The sequence below is a fragment of the Asparagus officinalis genome, chromosome 3 (assembly GCF_001876935.1).
Source record: "Asparagus officinalis chromosome 3, Aspof.V1, whole genome shotgun sequence".
Classification (NCBI taxonomy): Eukaryota; Viridiplantae; Streptophyta; class Magnoliopsida; order Asparagales; family Asparagaceae; genus Asparagus; species Asparagus officinalis.
In genome coordinates, this window is record NC_033796.1 from 9,689,453 (window position 1) to 9,712,737 (window position 23,285).

The window sequence follows — 23,285 nt, forward strand, 5'->3', positions numbered from 1 at the left end:
CTCCGCATCCAGCTTCATCGACGTCGCCGGCCGCTTCAGGTTTTACTTTTTCTTTATTTAATTTTTTATTTATGTATTTTTCCAGTAGCATCATCATAATTCCAACTTTGAGTTGTTTTTATGGTGGTCTAACGCCAATAATTTTGACACCTAATTTTTGGATTTGGTAATTTGGGGAATTTCCTTTCTTTTTTTTGGGGAAAAGGAACTAAGAAGTGCTTTCAAACATAGCATGAGTGTTTTATGAGAATATTATTTAGGTGTTTGATTGGATTACTGGTTATGATGTTGGAAAGAAATTTGAAACACTTTTGTTGACTGGACGATCACTTCCCAACCAGTTTTTACAGGAAATTTCCATCGCATCAGAAGTTTTCAAGGGTGAAATTTATTCATGTTCTGTGTATTGTTTTTGATCTTATTTTCAAACATAGCTGTCTTTGCTAATTTTCTCGAGGAGGTTTTTAATCTTAGAATATTGTTTTTGATAGTTCCGATATTTGATCTTAGTTTAACTTTTTAGGTTTTTCAAGAAGAAGGACACCGCATCATCATCCTACTTATAGTAAAAGTACCCATTCATCTGTCTAATTTAAGGGCTACTTTTTAAGCCCTTTCATACTGCTGAGCCAAAATTTGGGTTCCCATTTGATTTATTTAGAGTTGTAGTGAATTTTTAGTGCATTGGTCGTGTTAAAGATTGGGTTTTTAGCGCATCTTTAGCATGAGGTAAAGCTGAGAACTTTGCAATTTGTGATGCAGTTATAGATCTGGCCTTTTTTTTTATTAGGGAAAAATGCTTCCAGCCCCCAAAACACAAGAAAAAACGCTTCCCACCCCCAAGACTTTTTCAACGCCCTCAAAACCCCCAAATTCGTAATAACTATGCACTGAGCCCCCAAAACACAAAGCCCAAGAATTTTACACAACTAAAGACTATAATACCCTTTATCTCTCTTATGGGCATTGATTACCTCCTCCCCCCTCCAGTGCTTCTCCCTGATGTCCCTATCCCCGACCGTCGTCGTCCCCTGCGGCGTCCGCGAGCTCAAGTCCGACGAGCGCGGGCTCTACCTCATCCACCTCCTCCCTCCTCACCGCGCCAACCACATCGCCGCCGGCTCCCTCGACCACGCCAACGGCTGCCTCGGCGAGATCGCTGACGGCGAGGTCGCGGAGCTCGCCGGAGATCTCGTTGGAGGCGAGAGAAAGGACCCTGAGCTCGGCGGAGGAGGGGAGAGAGGAGAGGAGGGAGTCGTTGAGGAGGTTGGCGGAGAGGTCGAGGTGACAGAGGTAAAGTGGGAGGAAGAGGTCGGAGGGGAGGGAGCCGAGGAGGCGGGTGCCAGGCAAATGAATTCTTTATCGGAAGAACTACCACAGCTAGCAAAAACAGCATGAAGAAGAAGGAGAAGAAGTCCTAGAAGCTAGCGGTAGAGAGGGGGTCCTCTCCCAACACAACCTCAAGTCCGTCGACCTCTTCAGGGGCAAGAGGATTTTCGAGCTGAGCAACGCCGAGAAGCTCGACGGATTCACGAGGGGAGCTGATCAAGGAGAAACACTGTCGGGAATCGGAGCCGGTCCCGACGGTTCTGATCAAGGGAGCAGCGACGCCCAGATCATCGTCGGCTACCATCTCAATAGCGTTCACCAGCTCTTCTTCTTTGACGTTAGCAACGTGGCCTTGATTGATTATGCATGCTAGCTGTTTGATTAATTATAAATCTTGTAATATATATTCTGCTGGTGTTCTATATTGCTAGCTAGTTGGTTAACTAATCTCTTGGATTGTTATTATATTATAATGCCCGTGTCCATAAAGATTGAGAGACTAGTAACTGTAGGTTGCATTCAGTGATAGTGTACGTTGCATTAACTTATATCGCATGCAATATATCCAGTTGCAGCTCTTTAATTAAGTGGTTGTTAAGGTTATACGCGTTGGTTGTTAAGCTTACGAGTTTTTTCTTAAGGTTACGCGTTGATTGTTAAGGTTATGATTGTTAAGCGTTGGTTGTTAAGGTTATGCACGTTGGTTGTTAAGGTTACGGGTTTGTTAAGGTTACGCATTGGTTGTTAAGGTTACGAGTTGCTTGTTAAGGTTACGTGTTAGTTGTTAGGGTTACGAGTTGCTTATTAAGGTTACATGTTAATTGTTAAGGTTACGGGTTGGTTGTTAAGGTTAAGCTTTGGTTATCAAGGTTATACGCGTTGGTTGGTAAGGTTAAGCTTAACAACCAACGTGTAACCTTAAAAATCAATGTGTAACATTCACAATCAACGTGTAACCTTAACAATCAAACCTGTAACCTTCACAACCAACCCGTAAAACCTTTATAAAACTGAAAAAAGAAGGAAATAAAAAAAAGCTTTAATTTTTTGGACTTCTACTCTAATAATTCATAAAAATAAAAAGCAATTATAATTTTTTGAACTTCTACGATGACGTATACATTTGTTTTAGGTGGTTGGAGTGAGCTGGATTTTGTAATAGTATTTTACCTTTAATTTTCATGAAATTTTCAAAAGTCATGCGATTTTACATGTTGGTTGTTAAGGTTATGGGTTGCTTGTTAATGTTACGCATTGGTTGTTAAAGTTATACGCATTGGTTGTTAAGGTTACAGGTTGCTTGTTAAAGTTACGCGTTGATTGTTAAAGTTACGGGTTAGTTATTAAGGTTAACTCATGTAACCTTAACAACCAACCCGTAACCTTAACAATCAACGCGTAACCTTAACATGGTTGTTAAGGTTATACGCGTTGGTTGTTAAGGTTACAGGTTGCTTATTAAAGTTACGTGTTGATTGTTAAGGTTACGGGTTGGTTATTAAGGTTAACTGTAACCTTAACAACCAACTCGTAACATTAACAATCAACGCGTAACCTTAACAAGCAACCCATAACATTAACGACCAACGCGTAATCTTAACAAGCAACCCGTAACCTTAACAACCAACGTGTATAACCTTAACAACCAATACTTAACCTTAACAACTAAATCCTAACCTTAACAATCAACACGTAACCATAAGAAAAAACTCGTAAGCTTAACAACCAACGCGTATAACCTTAACAACCACTTAATTAAAGAGCTGCAACTGGATATATTGCATGCGATATAAGTTAATGCAACGTACACTATCACTGAATGCAACCTATGGTTACTAGTCTCTCAATCTCTATGGACGTGGGCATTATAATATAATAACGATCCAAGAGATTAGTTAACCAACTAGCTAGCAATATAGAGCACCAGCAGAATATATATTACAAGATTTATAATTAATCAAATAGCTAGCATGCATAATCAATCAAGGCCACGTTGCTGACGTCAAAGAAGAAGAGCTGGTGAACACTGTCGAGATGGTAGCCCACGATGATTTGGGCGTCGCTGCTCGCTTGATCAGAATTGTCGGGACCGGCTCCGATTCCCGGTGGTGTTTCTCCTTGATCAGCTCCCCTCGCGAATCCGTCGAGCTTCCCAGCTCGGAAATCCTCTTGCCCCTAAAGAGGTCGACGGATGCGTTGGGAGAGGACCCCCTCTGCTACCGCTAGCTTCTAGGACTTCTTCTCCTTCTTCTTCATGCTGTTTTGCTAGCTGTGGTAGTTCTTACGATAAAGAATTCGTTTGTCTGGCACCCGCCTCCTCGGCTCCCTCCCCTCCGACCTCTTCCTCCCACTTTACCTCTGCCACCTCGACCTCTCCGCCAACCTCCTCAACGGCTCCCTCCTCTCCTCTCTCCCCTCCTCCGCCGAGCTCAGGGTCCTTTCTCTCGCCTCCAACGAGATCTCCGGCGAGCTCCGCGACCTCGCCGTCAGCGATCTCGCCGAGGCAGCCGTTGGCGTGGTCGAGGGAGCCGGCGGCGATGTGGTTGGCGCGGTGAGGAGGGAGGAGGTGGATGAGGTAAAGCCCGCGCTCGTCGGACTTGAGCTCGCGGACGCCGCAGGGGACGACGACGGTCGGGGATAGGGACATCAGGGAGAAGCACTGGAGGGGGGAGGAGGTAATCAATGCCCATAAGAGAGATAAAGGGTATTATAGTCTTTAGCTGTGTAAAATTCTTAGGCTTTGTGTTTTGGGGGCTCAGTGCATAGTTATTACGAATTTGGGGGTTTTGAGGGCGTTGAAAAAGTCTTGGGGTGGGAAGCGTTTTTTCTTGTGTTTTGGGGGCTGGAAGCATTTTTCCCTTTTTATTATCATGGTTTTCAAGTTCTACGATATGGTTATTTTTCAAGTAGGAAGGTTTTGCAGTTTTTGAGTTGATTGTGGATGGGAGTGACATGAGATGGGGGGATGATTGTCCTTGCCCTAGGTTTATTTATAGCATTTTCATGTTTATTTGATAGAAAAGTTGGAATTTTGTGATAGATGATAGTTTGCATGCAGTTTAAGTTTAGAAATGCTTCATATTTCTTTGACCCGTCGGTTGTGTTTCTCAGAGCCTAAATTTGAAGCACGAGAGGGATTTTTTGGGGGTAAGTTAGTGATATTAGATGCATTTTTATTCTCTTGAGGTTTAATATTTATATTTTTATTTATTAGCAGATAATTTTTCTAGATTTGCTTTCCTTATTGATGTTGAATACTTCATAATTTATAGAAGAATATCCTGTTTATTAGCACACAATTGTTTGTGTTGTAGGTTTAAATTTCTTGAGATTATGTATAATTTTTGTTTATTAGTCTATATGTTAGATCTAATTTGGTTTTAACCGTTCTAAATATATTTTTAAGAAGTTTGGAATTTTGGCGTTTTGCACTCTTCAATTCGGCAAAGCAGTATGTGTCTGTTAATGATTTCTGAATAGAAACATCGTTTTCATTTCACTCAACTTTTTTGGGATATTTGTTAAAGTCCCCAGTAGGTTATTGTTTGTTACCGGGTTAAAACTTAAAAGTTTATTTTGATCTATTAATTTATGTTAATCTTTAATATGTTGATGTGCTAATGGTTTTGATTTAGAGTATATGCTCATTCTTTTTCCTTTTTCCCCTTCTCATTCTTTTAGCTCTTATTCTACTAATGATTGTGAGTGACTTCTTTCTTTGTCTGTTGTGCTTAAAAAATAATATGGGAATTATCCTTCATTCCTCACATTTCACTACCCTTACTTCTTTATTTGTAGAGTACAATAGATACATAGTCGTACAATTTATCAAAGTAAAAGGTGTACAACATAGTTTGTAATCCAATTCTTTATTGAACATAGTTTGTAATCCAATTCTTTATTGGTTTTTATAGATATATGCCTTCAAATTATAGGCACTTTTAAATTTGCCCCTCAAATCTTTGTCTCATCAAATCTGCCCTCCTATTTATTTACTTCAGCCAATTTTGCCCTTCCTCCCAAAATTTGACAAAGTTTTTATTGCGTTAATATAAAATTACATTCAGATCCTTGCTGTAAGCAATATAAGATCATCACAAAATATACTCCTAACCCAAATTAAATTATCCTCATGCATTTTAAGGATTGTCAATTGATTATACTTCGGAGCGGTTCTTTTTTTTGTGTGGGGTGGTGCAGAGTCATTGAAGCTGGGATAATGATTCACCATTGTATTTGAGATCTCAATCAAACCCATAATTAGAAAAGCAATTACGAGCGAAGATATATAATAAATGGCATTATTATGGCATATAGATGAATGTGAGTGATGAGAAAATCCCTTGGGAGGGGAAAGCACCTCCGGAGTCATCAATCAGCATTGAGGACTGGGGAGTGGGGACTATATTGATGATGAGCAAAATTAACATAAATCATAATCGGTGTTCTCTCTGTGTAGACAGCCCGACTTGGGAGCCCCACAAGAGTGGGAGAAAAATGGGGAAGGAAAAACTGAGATGAAGCAGAGTTTACAGACGGTAAAACGAAAATAGATAATATTTTAACAAAAAAGTACTCATTTTCACATTTATAAAATTAAATTAACAGAATATTCTAATTGGACTTTCTAACACTTAGATGGGAGGTTAAAATTAGCGGAATAAAACAATTTGAGGCGCAAATTTAGAATTGTTATTACAGGAGGGGCAAATTAAAAAATAGCTACATTTATAGAGTATATGTCAAAAAACCCTTCTTTATGAAAAAGTTTATGTTAAAGTAGATGCTGTTATAAAAAGTAAATATTTCAAAAGGGTAAACTTCAAAGAGACCTAAAACATAGTTTTTAAAAGGTCAGAACTGGGTCAATTAAGCTGCAGAGATTAATTCATTGAGAAACTGAAGCTCAAGTGATCTAGTCCCAAGTCCTCTCTTTTAATTTATGTTGCTCGATGGAAGTTAGCCTGATTCATGACTGCTTTGCTTTACCTTTTTTTTATTTTCTCTTAAATTTATATACTTTACCGCCCTTTTGCAATCTTAGATCGAAACTTTCATCCAAATCTGATCATTTGTGTGTTTTTTTAATTTTTCTGGGAATTTTGTAGATGTCAATTTGATGTCTCGATAGTCTGTGTTAGGGTTTTTCGGGTCCAAATCTCAAAGATTGGTGAAAAGTGAGACTTGATGATTGGTATTGGTAGGATCTTATTCAATAGAAACAATCTTGACTAAATCTATGATCGTAGAAATTTGATGTCATAGGAAGAAGGTATAAGAGTAAGGTCAATTTGTTACTTCAATTTAACTAGAAGTTGTTTTTAAATTCATTTCCTTTCTTTTTGGAAATTCCATTGTAACTTTGAATGTCTATTATGCTTTCAGCAATCAGAAGGTTTTTGAATATACGTGCTGGTCGGAGCCATGCAGGTTAGCAGCTTTATACTTACTAAAGTATCTAATTAATCATGTCAGTAATAGTCAGTAGATTATTTTTCATACTACCATTGCTCTAGTCCTATTAATTTATATCTAAGTATAATTTGAGGATGATTTGGACGGGCGTCCCAATTAATTCCATTACATATATTAAAGAGACTCATCTCAGTACCTCAGCTTTTGTGAACACTAGGAGAAGGAATGTAACTGGTAGCTCTTCAGCTTGCTGTGTTACACTTACATATAATATCTAAATACTACTTGTTAGATTACTAGCTTCTTGAGTCTATACAAGTTTGAGAATTTGATATAACCAATGCAAACTACGACTTCTATTGTTAAAACCATATTGATGGGGTCGGGGTGCGGGGGCTTCGATCCGAAAGTAGATGGCTCGCAAATTTGTTGCCTTCGGCGCCAACTCGGATCCGATGAGAAAACATGAGATTCTCGATACTGTGAATTTTGGTGGGTGCTCGAATTTGAACGTCATTTGAAAGGGAGCGTCCCAATTAATTCCATTACATATATTAAAGAGACTCATCTCAGTACCTTAGCTTTTGTGAACACTAGGAGAAGGAACGAAACTGGTAGCTCTTCAGCTTGTTGTGTTACACTTACACATAATATCTAAATACTACTTGCAAGATTACTAGCTTCTTGAGTCTATACAAGTTTGAGAATTTAATATAGCCAATGCAAACTACGACTTCTATTGTTAAAACCATATTGATGGGAGTCGGGGTGGGGGCTCCGATCTGAAAGTAGATGGCTCGCAAATTTGTTGCCTTCGGTGCTAACTCGGATCTGATGGGAAAACATGAGATTTTCGATACTGTGAATTTTGGTGGATGCTTGAATTTGACGGCAGATTTTTCGGTCGTCGATAACTTTCCAGAGCCGTGTTGTAAGATTTTGACGGCAATGGATCATTACTCATTAAAGGACGATCGGGGAGATTCGATGATGGCAATACTCAAGTGGGTGTCGTCGTTGGGGTAAGCAATCAGATTCGAAGGATTGTGTGGCATCATTGGAGGCGAATGGTGTCAGATCTCGAGGCTATGGCGGACAATGTTCATATGTGAACAATAACTTTTTTGGGTTTGTGGTTGAGATCGGATGGCTAGGTTTGAAAGTGGAAAATTTTAGATAAATAACTAGGCCTCATGCCTAGGGGCTTCACACCTTAAAGAAAAAAGACAAATCACATACCAAAGAACACCGCACATGCTCAAGAGAGAATTCTCAAACTCAACTTTTTTTATTCATCAATGTCTATTTCTCATGGAAGATTACATATCTTATTTATAGGAAAAGAAAACATCTAAACATTAAGGAAGTAAATAAAAATCCTAATCAAATCAAAACCTAACAAGACTAAAAGATGCAATCAAATAAAATCCTAGTTAAAATAGAAAGAGATTTCAAAATCAAATCCTAAAAAAATCCTAAGTAAAAAGAAGATTACATAGAATAAATTAAAATCCTACCAAAAAGGAAAAGATTCTAATAAATCCTAATCGCATTACATGGAGAGTCCAAGATTGTCCTACATCAAATCTCTCATCGTCTGAGAAAACTCGACCTCGAGTTTTATAATAAGAGAGCGTAATGTTTGACTTGATCGGTGAGAAGAATTCTGCTGTAGGTTGAAATTTTTTCAAGATGAGCTATAATATTGAGTTAGTGGTGGAGGGAGTGGAATAACGAACTCAATAATCAGACTATCTTGAAATTTGCACCGCATATCGAACTTAATGTCAGATACCAAGCTTGACTTGAGCTCTGAGTTTGATTCAAACTGGAGAGTTAGATGATCTGCTGCTTTGTTTTTGGTTCCAACTCTTGTTAAGCTTGAGCTCTGGATCTTTCTTTTGATTTGCTTCTTTTACCTGTAGTTCAGGCACACACTCTGGATCGATCTTTGATCTACATCTGATTTTGGCTCACGCTTTGACTCAAGCATTGGTTCTTAATTAATTTTTTGTTAAAACTTGCTCTGCTTTCTTGTCTGACTCAAGTTGAGGCTTCGAATCTGGATTGAAATCAAATTTTGATTGAAGATACACATCTGACCTGGGTTAAGGAATTTGTGTTGGCTTTGCTTCATAATTTGGAGAGAAATGATATCTTCTAGATGATGGACTAAAGTACGTCATCTCCCAAAGAGCTTTCATAGTTGTCCATGAATGGATATTTGAATGATAATAGTTTCTATACCACCAATATTTTGGCTCTCTCTCTAGCTTACATTCAGCATATAAATACATTCCAGTTCCGACATATTATAGATAGAAAATATATCATCTATGTAAAAAATCCAGATGTTAAATTCATAAGGTTCCTTATATCCATCAAATCCATAAAAGTAGGCTAGGGTACCAAATTAAAGTGGACTAAAATCATACCCTTGTAAATGAGGTAGTGATATTTTACCCCTAATAAATGTGGATCATTCGTCTCTGATACCAAATGAGATTCTTAATACTGTGAATTTTGGTGGGTGCTCGAATCTGAACGTGATCTAGAAGGGGGAGATGGTAGATTTTTTAATCATCGATGATTTTCCAGAGCCGTGTTGTACGACCTTGGCGGCGAGGGATCATAACTCATTAAGAGGTGATCAGAGGAGATTCGGTGATGGTGATACTCAAGCGGCGATCGTCGTTAGGATAAGCAATCAGATTCGAAGGATTGGGGCATCATCGGAGGCGAATGGGGTTGGATTTTGAGGTTGCGGTGGATACTGTTCATCCATAAGCAATAATTTTTTTGTGGGTTTGTGGTTGATATTGGATGGCTAGGATTGAAAGTGGAGAAATTTTAGATAAATAACTAGGTCTCACACCTAGGGGCTTAACACCCTAAAGAAAAAAAGGCAAATCACATGCCAAAAAACACCTCACACGCTCAAGAGAGAATTCTCAAACTCAACTTTTTTATTCATCAACATCTATCTTTCATGGAAGATTATATCTCTTATTTACAGGAAAAGAAAGCAACTAAACACTTAAGAAAGTAAATAAAAATCCTAATCAAATCAAAACCTAACAAAATTAAAATATGCAATCAAATAAATCCTAGCTAAAATAGAAAGAGATTTCAAAATCAAATCCTAAAGAAATCCTAACTAAAAAGAAGATTGCATAGAATAAAATAAAATCCTATCAAAAAGGAAAAGATTCTAATAAATCCTAATCGCAATACATGGATTACGTGGAGAGTCCACGATTGTCCTGCATCATATATCCTCTAGACACTAACTAGATTCTGGTTACAAAATGGAGCAAAAATGTAACAAGGTTTCTGGAGAGAACTTTTTTAAGTATACATAATGAGTTCAAAGATTATAACAAGGTTTCTGGGGAGGAACTTTCTAAAGTGCGAACAACCAAGCAAGTACGTAGAGACTAGAGATATTAAATTGGTTTGAGTCCAAATGATTAGTAGGTTAAAGAGATACCAAAGGGAATACGGCTTAGGCTCAAGATCTCATAATGTTCCTCTCCTTAATGTTTCATAAGCAGCATTTAATTAATAATTGACTACAATATGGACATTTACATAGGCTACGTCAATGTTCTTGATTAATCCCATTTATTATGGGCAAAATTCTATTTATGTTATGTAATCTGGTGATCTGGTCTCATGTCAGCAAAAATCATGTTTGTTTTCCTTGTCATATTATCATAACCAACTGTTTGTAAATTTGAATAATCCATTTTAATATCTAAAGTAGACTGTAATCTTTTATCATCTAATACACATATGGATCAATGGAATTAACTCCTTGAGTATTCTTTTCATTAGCTAGGTGTTTACATGCTGGAACAGTGGAGCAACATAGAGAATAGAAATTAATATGAAAGGTTACCAACTTGATTCTTTGCTTTGGATGCATAATTACTTAAACCTGGAAATGTATACATCCTTCCCAGTTCTAAATGCAATGCCAGAATAAGTTAAATTCTTTATTGTCATTAATTTTTCTTTAATCCGGGGAAATAAAAAAATGTGAAGAGTTCTATCTATTAAAGAAATGACAAGAGTTCATTGTAAAAGTTACAAAATTAACAAGATTTTATTAAACAAAGGGATTGAAATTAAGATCTAAGAAAAAGATATTATTTAGAAATGTAGAGATGAGTTTTTATATGGAAATCACCTTTCAAATATGGGTGTAATATAGGAACCACCTTCATTGTTTAATTTATACAATAATTTATACAAGAACTAGTTTAAAGGTAGATTTTCGTTTCAATCAACCACCAAATCCTATTTCCTGTTGATTTTTATCAGAATTCCTTAAATACACCTAAATGGTTACATAATACGTTCTCCCCTTTTCATCCTGTTCCTCTCTTTCATTTTCATAATTTCATCAACCAATTTCTTATTCTCAGATACCAAAATCTTTCTTTCATTCTTTATGAAGTCTTCTTGTACATTCCTTCAATCTTAGCCTTCAAATGGTTTATTCTCCTTCATTGACCTCATATTACATTTTCCACTTCATCTCCATTGGCCTCCCATGTGAAGAAGAAGATGCAAAACCACCTACATGGGAGCTCCAAAACCCACACATCTCTCAAATACACGGCAAATAAAGATGTTGGATTTACAAAAAACTTGATTTCAACAGGAAATTTTCTCAATTAATACCTTGTTCTACTTCTAGATTTAGGGCATAATTATGAGAGGGAGGGAGGGAGGGAGGGTTGGGGGGAGAAACAATAGTAAGAAAAAGTTCTTTGTACATAAGGCATTTAGGGGTATTTTAGGATCATAACCACCATACTCCACCTCCTCAATCACAGGTAGCCAAATCTTATCACAAAGTTTATAAAGAATTTCCTTATGACCCATAGGCCTAATGTTCTTATCACTAGGAACATTAGCATGTCTTGCCTTCAAGTGGCAGATCTTATCTTGCAGCTGACGATCAGTGGCCTCAAAGCTTAAAGATGAACTAATGACAGCAAGCAATGTTTGGATCAAGAGAAGAGCCTTCGGAATCTCGCCTCTTCTCTTTGTGTTTGATGACGCCCTCTAGGATCTTGATCTCGTCTTCTTGGTACCAAATGCTTGCGAAATTGACGGCTAGGTTCTTCATGTTGTTGTTCGATTTGGATTCTTGATTTGATGGAATGATGATTTTGTACAGAGAATCTGGAGGAATCTGATGTTCTTGCTATACGGTCTCCTTTACGCTATTCTTTCTTCTCCCCCCTCATCCGGACCTTATGTTGATTTAGGGTTAGGTTTTTTATCCGAGTTTGTGGATTTTTGAGGAAGGTAAAGGAGGCGGATCAAAATTCAACTCAAGATTAATTTTCCGGCCAACTAGAATTTCTTGCTTCATGTTCGAAATGAATTTGTTGATAGTTTTTTTTGTTGATCTATATCTTTACGACTACGACTATGTTAAAAAACCTATTGAGTGTAGGAGAAGCTTCAAGGCCATAAAGCATGTCTTTCATCTCACTTAGAACACGAGTATAACTTGGTGATTTCACACATATTTTTTTCTTTCTTTCCTTTGCTTTATGTCTAGAATTTTCTAAAGCATGTCATAGAGTTAGCTGCAAAAATAAATTGCATCAAATGTTGCAGCAACAAATGTTGCAGCAAATGTTGCGAAAATAAATTGCATCAAATGTTGCAGCAACAAATGTTGCAGCAACAAATGTTGCAGCAACAAATGTTGCAGCAGCAAATGTTGCGAAAATAAATTGCATCAAATGTTGCAGCAACAAATGTCGTGTGTAGCATTTGGTGCAGGGAAATCAAGTTCAAATTCGATGTTTGGATATCTGCAATTACATTGTAGAGAATGTATTTCCAAATGCATGTTCTAGTGTTTGGTTGAAAAACAATTAGACAGCCCTTAAATATCTATTAATCATATATTATAAGATGGTATAAATATGAAACAGTAAAGTTCTTTTCCATGTAAAATAAATACCACAATTAGAAAGGTTGGTTACCTGGAGCTAGCATCTACAACTTGAGTTTGACATGATTGTTGGAGGTATTGCATGAATTGAACTGCAATTCAAGCTTCAAAAAGGAGCTATAAATGTTTCTCTTTTGTGGTTGAGATAAATCAGGCAGAAAAGGTTCCAAACTCAGTTAATATCTGAATGAATGATGTTTTAATTACATATCCCCAAATAATGGGAATGGTGTTTTAATTGCATAGGCTGTTTCAACCAATTCAAGGAGCCATGTCGCTGGAGTTGTATACTGCCAAACAGATGGCAGCTTAAGCTGTCATGCTGAAGTTTTTCTTCTTCATAGATTAGCACAGTAGCTAATAGATAGAGGAGAATACTTTTATCAATTAACTTCATTTCTTTTCCATAGGATCATAATTCATAAGTTTTTGGTGAAATCTGATAAACCAGTTTTGGCTTGATGTTTTGTGCTTGGGGAAGTCAAGGTCACATCTGATCATTGTAGGACCATTATTCTCCAATTTACTTCATTTTGCTGTAAGTTTTAGTTTTTTATCTAGAGTTAAGCTAGCAATGTGTTTATATTAAATTATTTCTTATATTATGTTCATATGTTCAGCTGTTGACTGCATTGTTCTCTGTCTTCATGTTCTGAACAAGAATTTATTTTTTTCAATTCTAGAATTTATTAGTCTCGATTAATCTTATGATACTTTTGGGCATATCAGATGCTTTTCAGGACTTGTTACTAGATATTCAAATTTCATTCAATCTTGAGCACCACTTTTTACAGGCATCAAGAGCAAGGCTTTTCAAGGAGTACAAAGAGGTGCAACGGGAGAAGGTTGCAGACCCCGACATTCAGCTAACTTGTGATGATTCCAATATATTCAAGTGGACTGCTCTTATCAAGGTAATTGTTTTTCCTTTCATTCATTTAAGGGGTTCTTGGTGTTTTTTCTCCTTCAATTTTTTACATTTTATTTGCCAATTAATACTTTTCGTTATTTATTTGCTTAGGGACCTTCTGAAACTCCATATGAAGGTGGTGTATTTCAACTTGCATTTGCCATACCAGAGCAGTACCCTCTGCAGCCTCCACAAGTGCGATTTCTCACGAAAATATTTCATCCAAACGTGCATTTTAAGGTAATAGTTTGATTTGCATATTGAAGGTTTATAAATACAGGCTTTCACCCTGTATCTTGCTTTTGACGTTTTTTCTTGCTTGATTACATTTCATATATTTTTAGGGTTTTTTGCTTCCAAACCCAATGTTTTACGATGATTTATTTTATAACTCACTTCTATCCTAAGTTGCATGGAAACGGGCACGGGTATTGGTATGGGTGCGAGTGCGAGTGCGAGTACGGGACATGACAAAACTGTAAAATGTAGGGTACGGGGACACAACTAGATATATATATTGAATTAATATTGTACATAAGATAATTTTTTTCCCCTTCATGTGTCATTAGAATTAAAATTCCGATCACATTTTTGAGTTTCTTTTATCATATTGATTATCGTGAATTGTAAACTACTCATTTTTTTACTAGACATCTAAACGACCCATTAACTATATAGTTTTAAACTTGAGTATGGACAGAAATGAATCCGACCCGTATCTCATTAGTTTCAAAAGATGGATGTGAAGTGTAAGCTCCAAGTCCAGTAAGTCTTTGACAAGTGTTTTAAATTAACACATACATCGTATAATTGAGTACATGTTGTAATAAATGCATGCATATATTCAAGAAGTGTCCATGAAATTTGGGTACGGGAAAGTGTCGGGTACGTGTCCTGTACGGGTACGGCTTCATTATAGAAGTACCCGGGTAACATAGCTTCTATCATTTACACATAAACGCAAAATATTATTTGTATTTATATTTAAATCCGAAAGTCCAAAATAGACCTTGGGCGTATTTAGATATAGGAGTTGGGGTGCAGTTGCATCATTGTAGTATTTACAAATTGCCCCCCTAAAATTTTAAAAATTGCATCCTAACCTATCTCAAAGCACTAAATAAGTTAGTAGGAAATTGAATCAACTTATTTGAATTGTATCAAGTTCATTCCCATTTGGTACTATAGTTTGATAATATTATATTTTCATTTTTAGGTAAATAGATACATGTTGTTTGCCCCCCAAGAATTTTTTTTGGATCCTTACTGAATACAATCATATATATATATATANTCCCCCCCCCCTCTCCAAAAAAAAAACACCTCTTCTCTCCTTCCCAAATACATGTAAGTATAGCAACAAAACTTTAGTATAACAACGATGAACGATGCATGCAAGTATAGCAACAGAACCTATAAGTATAGCAACAAAAGCTATGAGTATAGCAACAATGTATATAAGTATAGCGACAAAATTTATAAGTATAACAACAACACACGTAAGTTTAGCAAGAAAATCTGCAAGTTGATGATGTAGATGTGGAAGAGGTGGAGTGTCAGGAGAGGGATGAAATGGTGTACAAGAAGGGGGAGGTGGGGTGATGGAGAGGCTAGAGGAAAGCCTAAACGATGAGATCGCGAAAATAGAGAGAGTAAGTAGAGGAAGAAGAATGGGTTAGAATGAGTTATGAGTCAAGAGAGGAGGAAGGGGACAAGGGTGTTTTGGGCTTTTAACTTTTTTTTTTGGGTTAATATTGTATATAAAAATAGGGTGTATTTTACGTTTTGGGCTTAAAGATAAAAAAGAACATAAAGATAAAAAAAGAAAAAGTATTTTGGGTTTATAAGTAAAGATAAAAGTAAATGGGTTTAAAAGTAAAAGGGGATAAAACTTTTGATTTAAAGGCAAAAACCCCTACCTTTTATCCTTGAAAATTTAAACACCAAACACCGACTATTAGAGGAACATTATGTATTTTGTTTCTTGTGTTCTGTTTCCTGATAATTGATTTGATAGGTGCTTTTATACCATGCCTGTTTTTCAAAAGCTTCCTTCTCCTATGTGTTGTAGACAGGGGAGATCTGCCTTGATATATTGAAGAATGCTTGGAGTCCTGCATGGACCTTACAGTCCGTTTGTAGGGCTATAATTGCTTTGATGGCGCATCCAGAAGCGGACAGTCCTCTCAACTGTGACTCAGGTTAGCTGGTCTTCATATCCTTCATCTTCCTCCCTTTATCCCTGCTTAAAAAAAAACCCTGCCACCAAATAAAAAGAGAAAGAAAAAAGGGGAAAAAAAGAAAAGGAAAAACAAAAAAAGAAAGGAAGAAAGAAAAGAAGCGCACACATGTTCTATTATGAAGTGTCATGCATGTTGACTCATCTAACAGCACACACTTCTATGTTCGCGGCATAGTTGGAGAGCTCCTAAATATGCTCTCAATTTTATCCCGTTTAGTTTGGGCTTCTCTCAGCACATATTAATTCATCTTTGTAATTCTCAAATGGGTCATTTGGGTGCATAGATGAGAGTGGATACCCTAATACTCAAATCTGGGTCCAAAAAGATTAGACACTATCCAACTTCGCTCCATTTTTTGATGGATATATATGTATTAAATCTGCCATTATTATCCTTTTTGGTTGATAAATGTATAGTTTATCAATGAAGCAGTCTGTGCGTCATTATCAGGGGCGGATTCAAATAATATATAAGGGGGTACTTGTCCAGTTGGCCCCATATATACGTTGATACCAACTTTAATAGAGGTGTCACCATTGGAATTTAATAGGTGCCCCATTGAAATTTAATAAAAAGTGAAAATGGCCATGTATTAATTTGAAATTCATAGTGGAAAGTATCATGCATTGGTATCTTTGTGAAATTTGTATGAATAAGTTTTTCTATTGGTAGAATTTTTATTATAAGGCCTTAATGTATATGTATAATTTTTTACAAGTCCCCAGGAACAAATTCTGGACCCATCATCAATGTGGTTGTTGAAATTTAGGCATTTTAAGTAAGATAATATCATTTCAAATTATACATTTTATCATTAATCTTAATCCTTACCTGTATGAACTATGGACTTCAAATGAGTTATCATCATCAGCAAAGGATTTCACATCTATGTAATTTCATCATATGATACAGTTTCTTACACGTTCAGCATGAATGACATCATCATCATGATGGAAGCACTTTTCCTATCTAAAACCTCAATAGGTGAGGGCTGGCGTTTAAAGTTTCATTTTTAGTCGGCCTTTATTGAAATTGCACTCCCTCCTATTCCATTCTTCTACTCCTATTGTTAATGCTGTTATTTCTGCGTCCTCTCAACTTATGCTGCTTCCATTTTATATATTGTGATTCTACTTGTGGGTTACTCTTACCGACATATTGATACAAAAGTAGCTATCCTATTCTTTTTATTATCATAACTAGTAACAACTATAGTAACTTGTTAAAATCTTATTACGAAGGCAATCTTCTGCGATCTGGTGATATGAGAGGATACCGATCAATGGCAAGGATGTATACAAGACTTGCTGCCATGCCAAAGAAAGGTTGAACGCCCCACTACTATGTATAGAAGATTTCCTCGTAATGTACTAATTATGTATCAGTGGAGGGCAAAGTGTAAGTGTTGAGCGCGTTACGGATTGCGGTATAATTATTCATGTCTGTATTTGGAGTTGATTTCTGCATGGGAGTTTTATGGCTTACAGTTTGCACTTGAATGGTGTGCGCAAGTTGAGATGTGGTTATGTATTGCCACAATAAAGATGGTGGGGTTGATATACTTTTTTTTAAGTAATTATGACTTGTGATTTGGTATACCTGCTTTATGTCTTGTATTCAACAATTGTTCTTCGGCATTCTTAGTCTTGGAGATAAATACATGCGGAGAGTGAGGGGAAATAACTTGACCCACGCTTTATTCATATGCTTGATCATCACATTTTTATTATTTGTTCGTATGCCTGATCAAGCACACCGTCTATTTTTTATTTGTATGTTTTGCTAAGTTTTAACCGTATAAGATTCGTGTAATCTCATTTGTCAGATTCGAAGCTTTTGCTAGGTGGGTCTATACCCGTATAAATTAATTTATTATAGCGTACTTTACTTTTGCCGCTTGAATTTGCTATTTAGCTTCACGCATGGTTTTGGTTAAAGCAAAGCTTTTCCAACAACACGAAGAATGAATTTCAAGAATGATGAGTAACATTGTGAGATATGAAGTTTGACCTTTGAAGATGTGCCTAATGAATTCCGCAGTGCGGTGGGTGTTTTTTATCTCGCCAGCGGGAAGGAGTAGCTATCTTTGAGCTACGGTGGGGATACCGCATTGCGACATCCTTTTGATCTGCGCTTGTTCATATTGATTCTTTGACAAGTTCTACTAACTATTTGATTCGAGAAGTTTATGACTTCCAATTATGTATGCAAGTTCAATTGAGGGATCTTGAGATGGATCCTTTTATAAAGTTAAAGGTTTTACTAAAAAGGACAGATACCGGCTTATTGATTTTGAAAATATTAATGAAATGTAAAGGATCTCGAGAAACTCTATATTAACAGTATTGACGGAACAAATGACCGTCCACCGTTAAGCTAAATAAGGTAAACGTTAAAATTTTAAAATAGACCCTATTGGAAAAAAATTTTTATAAAAATTAACCCATTTAAAACTTGATTACTATTTTCGGTTTGGTTTCTGTCACCTAGCTGAAACCAAGTTGAAAATGGTAAACAAAGTTTAAAAACTTCACGGGTTTAAAATCCTTTAAAGTTTAGTGTGGTTAATCAATCACTAAACTACACATGATTTTAAATTCCGTGAAGTTTACAAACTTCTACAACCTCATTATATTACCCTCACTAGTAGAAAAACGAGCAACCTAGAGGGAAATTTTTGTCTAGATTGCTCCAAATCCCGTCTATGTTAGTTCAACTAGACGGAATTTCATCTAGTTAGGTCCGTTTATTTTGCTTCCGTCTATATTGACTCAAACTAGACGGAATTCCGTCTTGGTTGATCAATCTAGACGAAAGTCAACCTAGACAGAAGTAAGAAGTCCGTCTAGGTTGTCAACCTAGACGAAATTCTATCTACGTTGTCAACCTAGACGAAAATCGGTCTAGGATGAGTCAACCTAGACGGATTTCCGTAAGGTTGATTATGACAACCTAGACGGAATTCCGTCTATGTTGTCTCACCCTAGACGAAATTCCGTCTAGGTTGATATTTTTTCAACAAAAAAAATTAATTACAATTTGTATTTCCCTGTACAATTACATTAATATATGAATACATCCAATAAATACTGTACACATGAATACATCCAACTATCCAAATATAATCAAAATTCATAACAATTCCATTCAAAACCAAATATAATCAAATCCAACAGAATGCACAAATCCAACCATCCACTCCAAAATATACATCAACCTAATCCGTCTAATATATACATCCAACAACATATATACTAACAATGTACATGAATAAGATAAGATACATGACATGAATAAATGAAGTGTTATAACAAATAAAACTGTTTATTGCATTAAAAATAAAAAACCCTCATCTATCGTCGTCGTTGGCAGTATCTCTATCCCGGTTACGAGAACGGATGCTGCTCCCTCCAATATTTCCACTCTGAATGTTCAATTGAATAATCATTATGTGGTATTTGATAACATATTAAATAAAAATAAATTTATAAATATAAGAAAAAATAAGGTACCTGAGCGCTGCTCTGTCTAGCGCCAGAATTATCGCCAATCGAGCTTATGATCCGTATGATACCAACATACACGCTATAAGGAATCACACCGCCTAAATATTGTATAACATACCTCATGAGATCGTCCATCGAGTTTGCCGTCAGCGCAACTCTAGTCATCTCATTAGTCACCTGAACATGTAGCTCCGGGTCAATCTTGTCAATCAAATACGCAGAGATACGTGCGACAAATGGCATAGCCTGGAAACTGTTTGGGGCTGCTCTTATTGATGTAGATGGCGTGGAGGATGCTGTGGATGATCTCACGCTTATGCCGGGTGAAGCTCCAACACTATGCAGAGGATATCTTCCTCTCCTATTATTAGAGAAAAATAAATATTAAATTTTGCTCTCGAATTCAATAATGGTAAACAAATATAAATAGGAACGTAGTATTCAAATTGATTCGATTTTTTACCATCCATACCTATTATGACCCATCAGGTTCTGTGTGAGAGTGATGTTCTCCTCTGCAGAAAGTATGTGAGGGTCCGGCTCAGTTTGTTCCTCCTCCTGCGAAATGTACACAGATGCAGCCTCGACATCTCTTACCTCTTCAGCCTCAACTTCGATATCATCTTCACTTTTATCTCCGATATCATCCTCGACATTATCCTCAACATCATATTCTGTAGGTCGAGGAAAAATATCATTCAACATTGTTTCTGTGTCATCTATTCGTTGACCACCGGACGTATCAACACGCACATTTGGATCCTCATCTTCGGTGATACCTTCCCCATGCCAGTTCCAATATTTATATTTTTCATCAAAACCTGATTTCATTAGGTGGATCCGTATATCATTTCTATTCAGCAGCTTCAAATTCCTACACCTACAACAAGGACAATACATAGCACCGCTTCTTAAATTTCTTGGATTCATTTCAGCATAACGCATGAATGCTTCACATCCCTCCTTGTATCGCGTGTCACGAAATCTATGACGCCGTGGGATATCTATCCATGATTTGTCAGGAATGATCCTCATCTGTAAATTATATATAATTATTAACTACGATTAGTCTCACAACTACTAGTACATCCATGACTCTTATACATTCAACACACATCAAACATTCGTTCATATATCATTTAACAATATGAATATTTATCTACATAATATATATATAAAACATACGTAGAAACTAATTACACTAATCTAGCGGCTGTCATAAGAAGACTTCTATCCATTAAGAATATAGTAGTACTTACATCCAACTTCATATACTTTGTATATTTTTATTTCTTGAAAATTTCGGTAGCACCTACTCGTTGTTCTCCCTGTACACTGTGCGGATGTTATTACACGTATCAGCAATAACCCGAAACGTAGAACAACATACGCTTATTGTACACGGAGAACGAATACGTGCTGCCAAAACTTTCAAGAATGAAAATATACAAAGTATACAAAATTGGATGTATGCACTACTATATTCCTAATCCGTCCGAGAAGGATAGATCCAATAATTACAAATTTTGGTACCGATTTTTTATTCGTATAATATAAAATAAACGCTCAATTCCGGGAGAAAACTTCGTCTCCTACCCAAATCTGAGTCATATATCATATATTATAAGTCCAAAGAATTGAATGTAATTATTGGACGGAAGTCTAGGGATAACGTTATTTTTTCATTCACCTAAATTGGATTATAACATATTATAAAAAATTATAATGTGTTATATATCACTCTAGTTTTTAAAATTTTTTATTTCACATATTTTCACTTCACAAACTTAAATAATCACACCTACTTATAGCACGAATGAAACTTAATTGAGTTAGGATCTATAAGTGTTTAATTAAATTTATGATTACTAGTGTTGTTCAAATGAATTAACATGTAGTTGAGTTAGGGTAATTAAATTTATGATTACTAGTGTTGTTCAAATGAATTAACATGTAGTTGAGTTAGGGTTAATTCATAACTAATATTTTTTCAATTAGTGTTGTTCAAATGAATTAACATGTAGTTGAGTTAGGGTTAATTCATAACTAATATTTTTTCAATTAAGGTTTTAAGAATTGAACTCATTTATTTTTTTTATCATAGAATGAAATCCTAATCAATTGAAGGAAACTATGAACTAAATGACATAACTAGATATCCTAGATAACAGGTAAAACTAAATAACAAAATCCAAGGGAAAAAAGTGAAACACTACAAGCAGAGAAGAATTGTGCAAGAAGTCAAAATAATAAATACACAAGGGAAAAACAAAATGTGGACCCAACAGAAATTATAGTCTTGGGGAATCGGCTTTGATGAACAAGGTAATGAGAAAAATGATCATTAGTGTGAGCAGGCTCTTCAACTCCTCATAACAACAGATAACAACAGTACAATATTGACAAGCACAAAACGTGTTCCTAGTTGCCACAGCAAGGCCATAAATGGCTTATGAAAATCAAAGGGGTGAAGTTGAAAAATCTGTTAGCTCATTCAAAGGCCACTTTAGCACCACTGTAAGGAAAATAAGCAAAAATATACATTTGAATTTTTCATAACAAAATGACTAATTAAAATAATAGGAGTAAATGAAAAAAAATCTCAGACACTGACTGTACACAGATTTTTTTCCACAAAATCAAAGTAAATATAAAAGAAATTCCATGCAGACGATCAGTCAAGGAACAGAAAGTATAATTTAAATGCAAACCCCAGTTCAGCTTCATAAATAGGATTATCATTCTTGCTGACAATGACAAAGCATGCAGTACTCGCCATTAGTTTTCTGAAAATAAATTGAAATATGGAGTTATAAGCAGTGGAATAAATCATGACATGGAAATGACAATGTAACACCAAAACTTATATCCACTTCCTTTGCCTATGTTGAACTGAGGTGAGTTCATGTCAGCCCCGATACTTTCCTGATACTTTAATTTGATCAACAATCTTTAATTTGATCATAAATTACATAAATTTCGTTAACTAGGAGCCTGCTACTCTGGAGGAATATTTGCACATTTACATATATCTATGAACTTATTTGTAACTAGTTCCATTTTTTTCCATGATAAATTAGATGGCAATGTCATTTAACAAACTTGCATAAAAATTAATGTCTACCTCGTTGATTCAATCAAACTATGTAAGAAACTGGCTAATAATTTTCTTTATTGTTTATACTCAAAATCAGAGATCCAAACGCAAGAACAAAATAGTCAGATCTAAAAGTCGAAAAACATCTTACCCCTGGCGATCTGAGGCTCTGAGGCTGAACACTGTGAGATTTGAGGCTCTTGAGGGTTTTGCTCAGCCTCTCGGAGACCGAATGAGAGAGGCGGAGAGCAACGGGTCGGCGAGGGATGAGGCCACAGGGACGAGGCGGCGGGATGGGTCGGCGAGGACGGAGGCCACGCAGGATGAGGCGGCGTATGCGGTCGCGCGTCAGGGCGAAGATTTCTCGAGGCGGGCATGGGCTCGCGTGAAGAGAGAGGACGAGAGAAGAGAGCGGCGGAGTTTTCCGTGCCCGGGTCGGGCTGGTGCCGTGGGGGGGCCGTTGGGTGGGGGGGGCCGGGGCGGAATTTGGAACCTGAATGAGTGGCACATTCCCACCGTCTGGGGCGCATTAGCCGCCGTAGCGCGGTTTTTTTTTTTTTTTTTTTTAAGGATCGAATCATAGACGAAAAGCGTTGACAACCCAGACGGAATTATTCTGTCTAGGTTGTTTTTTAATTTTTTTTTTAAATTATTCCGTCTAGGTTGTCGTTATAGACGGATTTTCCGTCTAGAATATCTCAGCCTAGACGGAACAATCTAGACGTAAATTTTCCATCTAGTTTGTCTCAAACTAGACGAAATTATTTTCCGTGTTGATTGTTCCGTCTAGTTTAACTGTTTT

The 23,285-nt window shown here is 36.5% G+C and overlaps 2 protein-coding genes across 3 annotated transcripts; one reads left to right on the plus strand and one right to left on the minus strand.

The window, feature by feature from the left end:
* LOC109832908 (protein PEROXIN-4) lies at nt 1-17,478 on the plus strand. Of its 2 annotated transcripts, XM_020400391.1 has the most exons (7): nt 13-39; nt 4,441-4,476; nt 6,715-6,759; nt 13,522-13,641; nt 13,749-13,877; nt 15,709-15,838; nt 17,122-17,478. In XM_020400391.1, the coding sequence occupies exons 3-7, from the start codon at nt 6,754-6,756 to the stop codon at nt 17,208-17,210; spliced, it is 474 nt and encodes a 157-aa protein (XP_020255980.1). In that variant the 5' UTR covers nt 13-39; nt 4,441-4,476; nt 6,715-6,753; the 3' UTR covers nt 17,211-17,478. The 2 variants fall into 2 exon arrangements, with proteins under 2 accessions (XP_020255979.1, XP_020255980.1); XM_020400390.1 differs by lacking the exon at nt 4,441-4,476 and having other exon boundaries at nt 1-39.
* On the minus strand, nt 19,031-22,811 carry LOC109832909. Its single transcript, XM_020400392.1, has 4 exons — nt 22,635-22,811; nt 19,850-20,421; nt 19,393-19,747; nt 19,031-19,304 (listed from the first exon to the last, which is right to left on the minus strand). Exons 2-4 carry the CDS (start codon nt 20,419-20,421, stop codon nt 19,230-19,232), a joined length of 1,002 nt encoding a protein of 333 aa, XP_020255981.1. The 5' UTR covers nt 22,635-22,811; the 3' UTR covers nt 19,031-19,229.

What these genes read in the sequence shown, in the direction of transcription:
- LOC109832908 (XM_020400390.1), top strand. An exon ending in AGTGGACTGCTCTTATCAAG is followed by an intron (nt 13,642 to 13,748) that starts GTAATTGTTTTT and finishes TTATTTGCTTAG; the next exon opens with GGACCTTCTGAAACTCCATA. An exon ending in ATCCAAACGTGCATTTTAAG is followed by an intron (nt 13,878 to 15,708) that starts GTAATAGTTTGA and finishes TATGTGTTGTAG; the next exon opens with ACAGGGGAGATCTGCCTTGA.
- LOC109832909 (XM_020400392.1), bottom strand. Translation starts at nt 20,421, where the DNA reads ATGAGGATCATTCCTGACAAATCATGGATAGATATCCCACGGCGTCAT. An exon ending in GGTCATAATAGGTATGGATG is followed by an intron (nt 19,748 to 19,849) that starts GTAAAAAATCGA and finishes CTCTAATAATAG; the next exon opens with GAGAGGAAGATATCCTCTGC. An exon ending in CTAGACAGAGCAGCGCTCAG is followed by an intron (nt 19,305 to 19,392) that starts GTACCTTATTTT and finishes TTGAACATTCAG; the next exon opens with AGTGGAAATATTGGAGGGAG.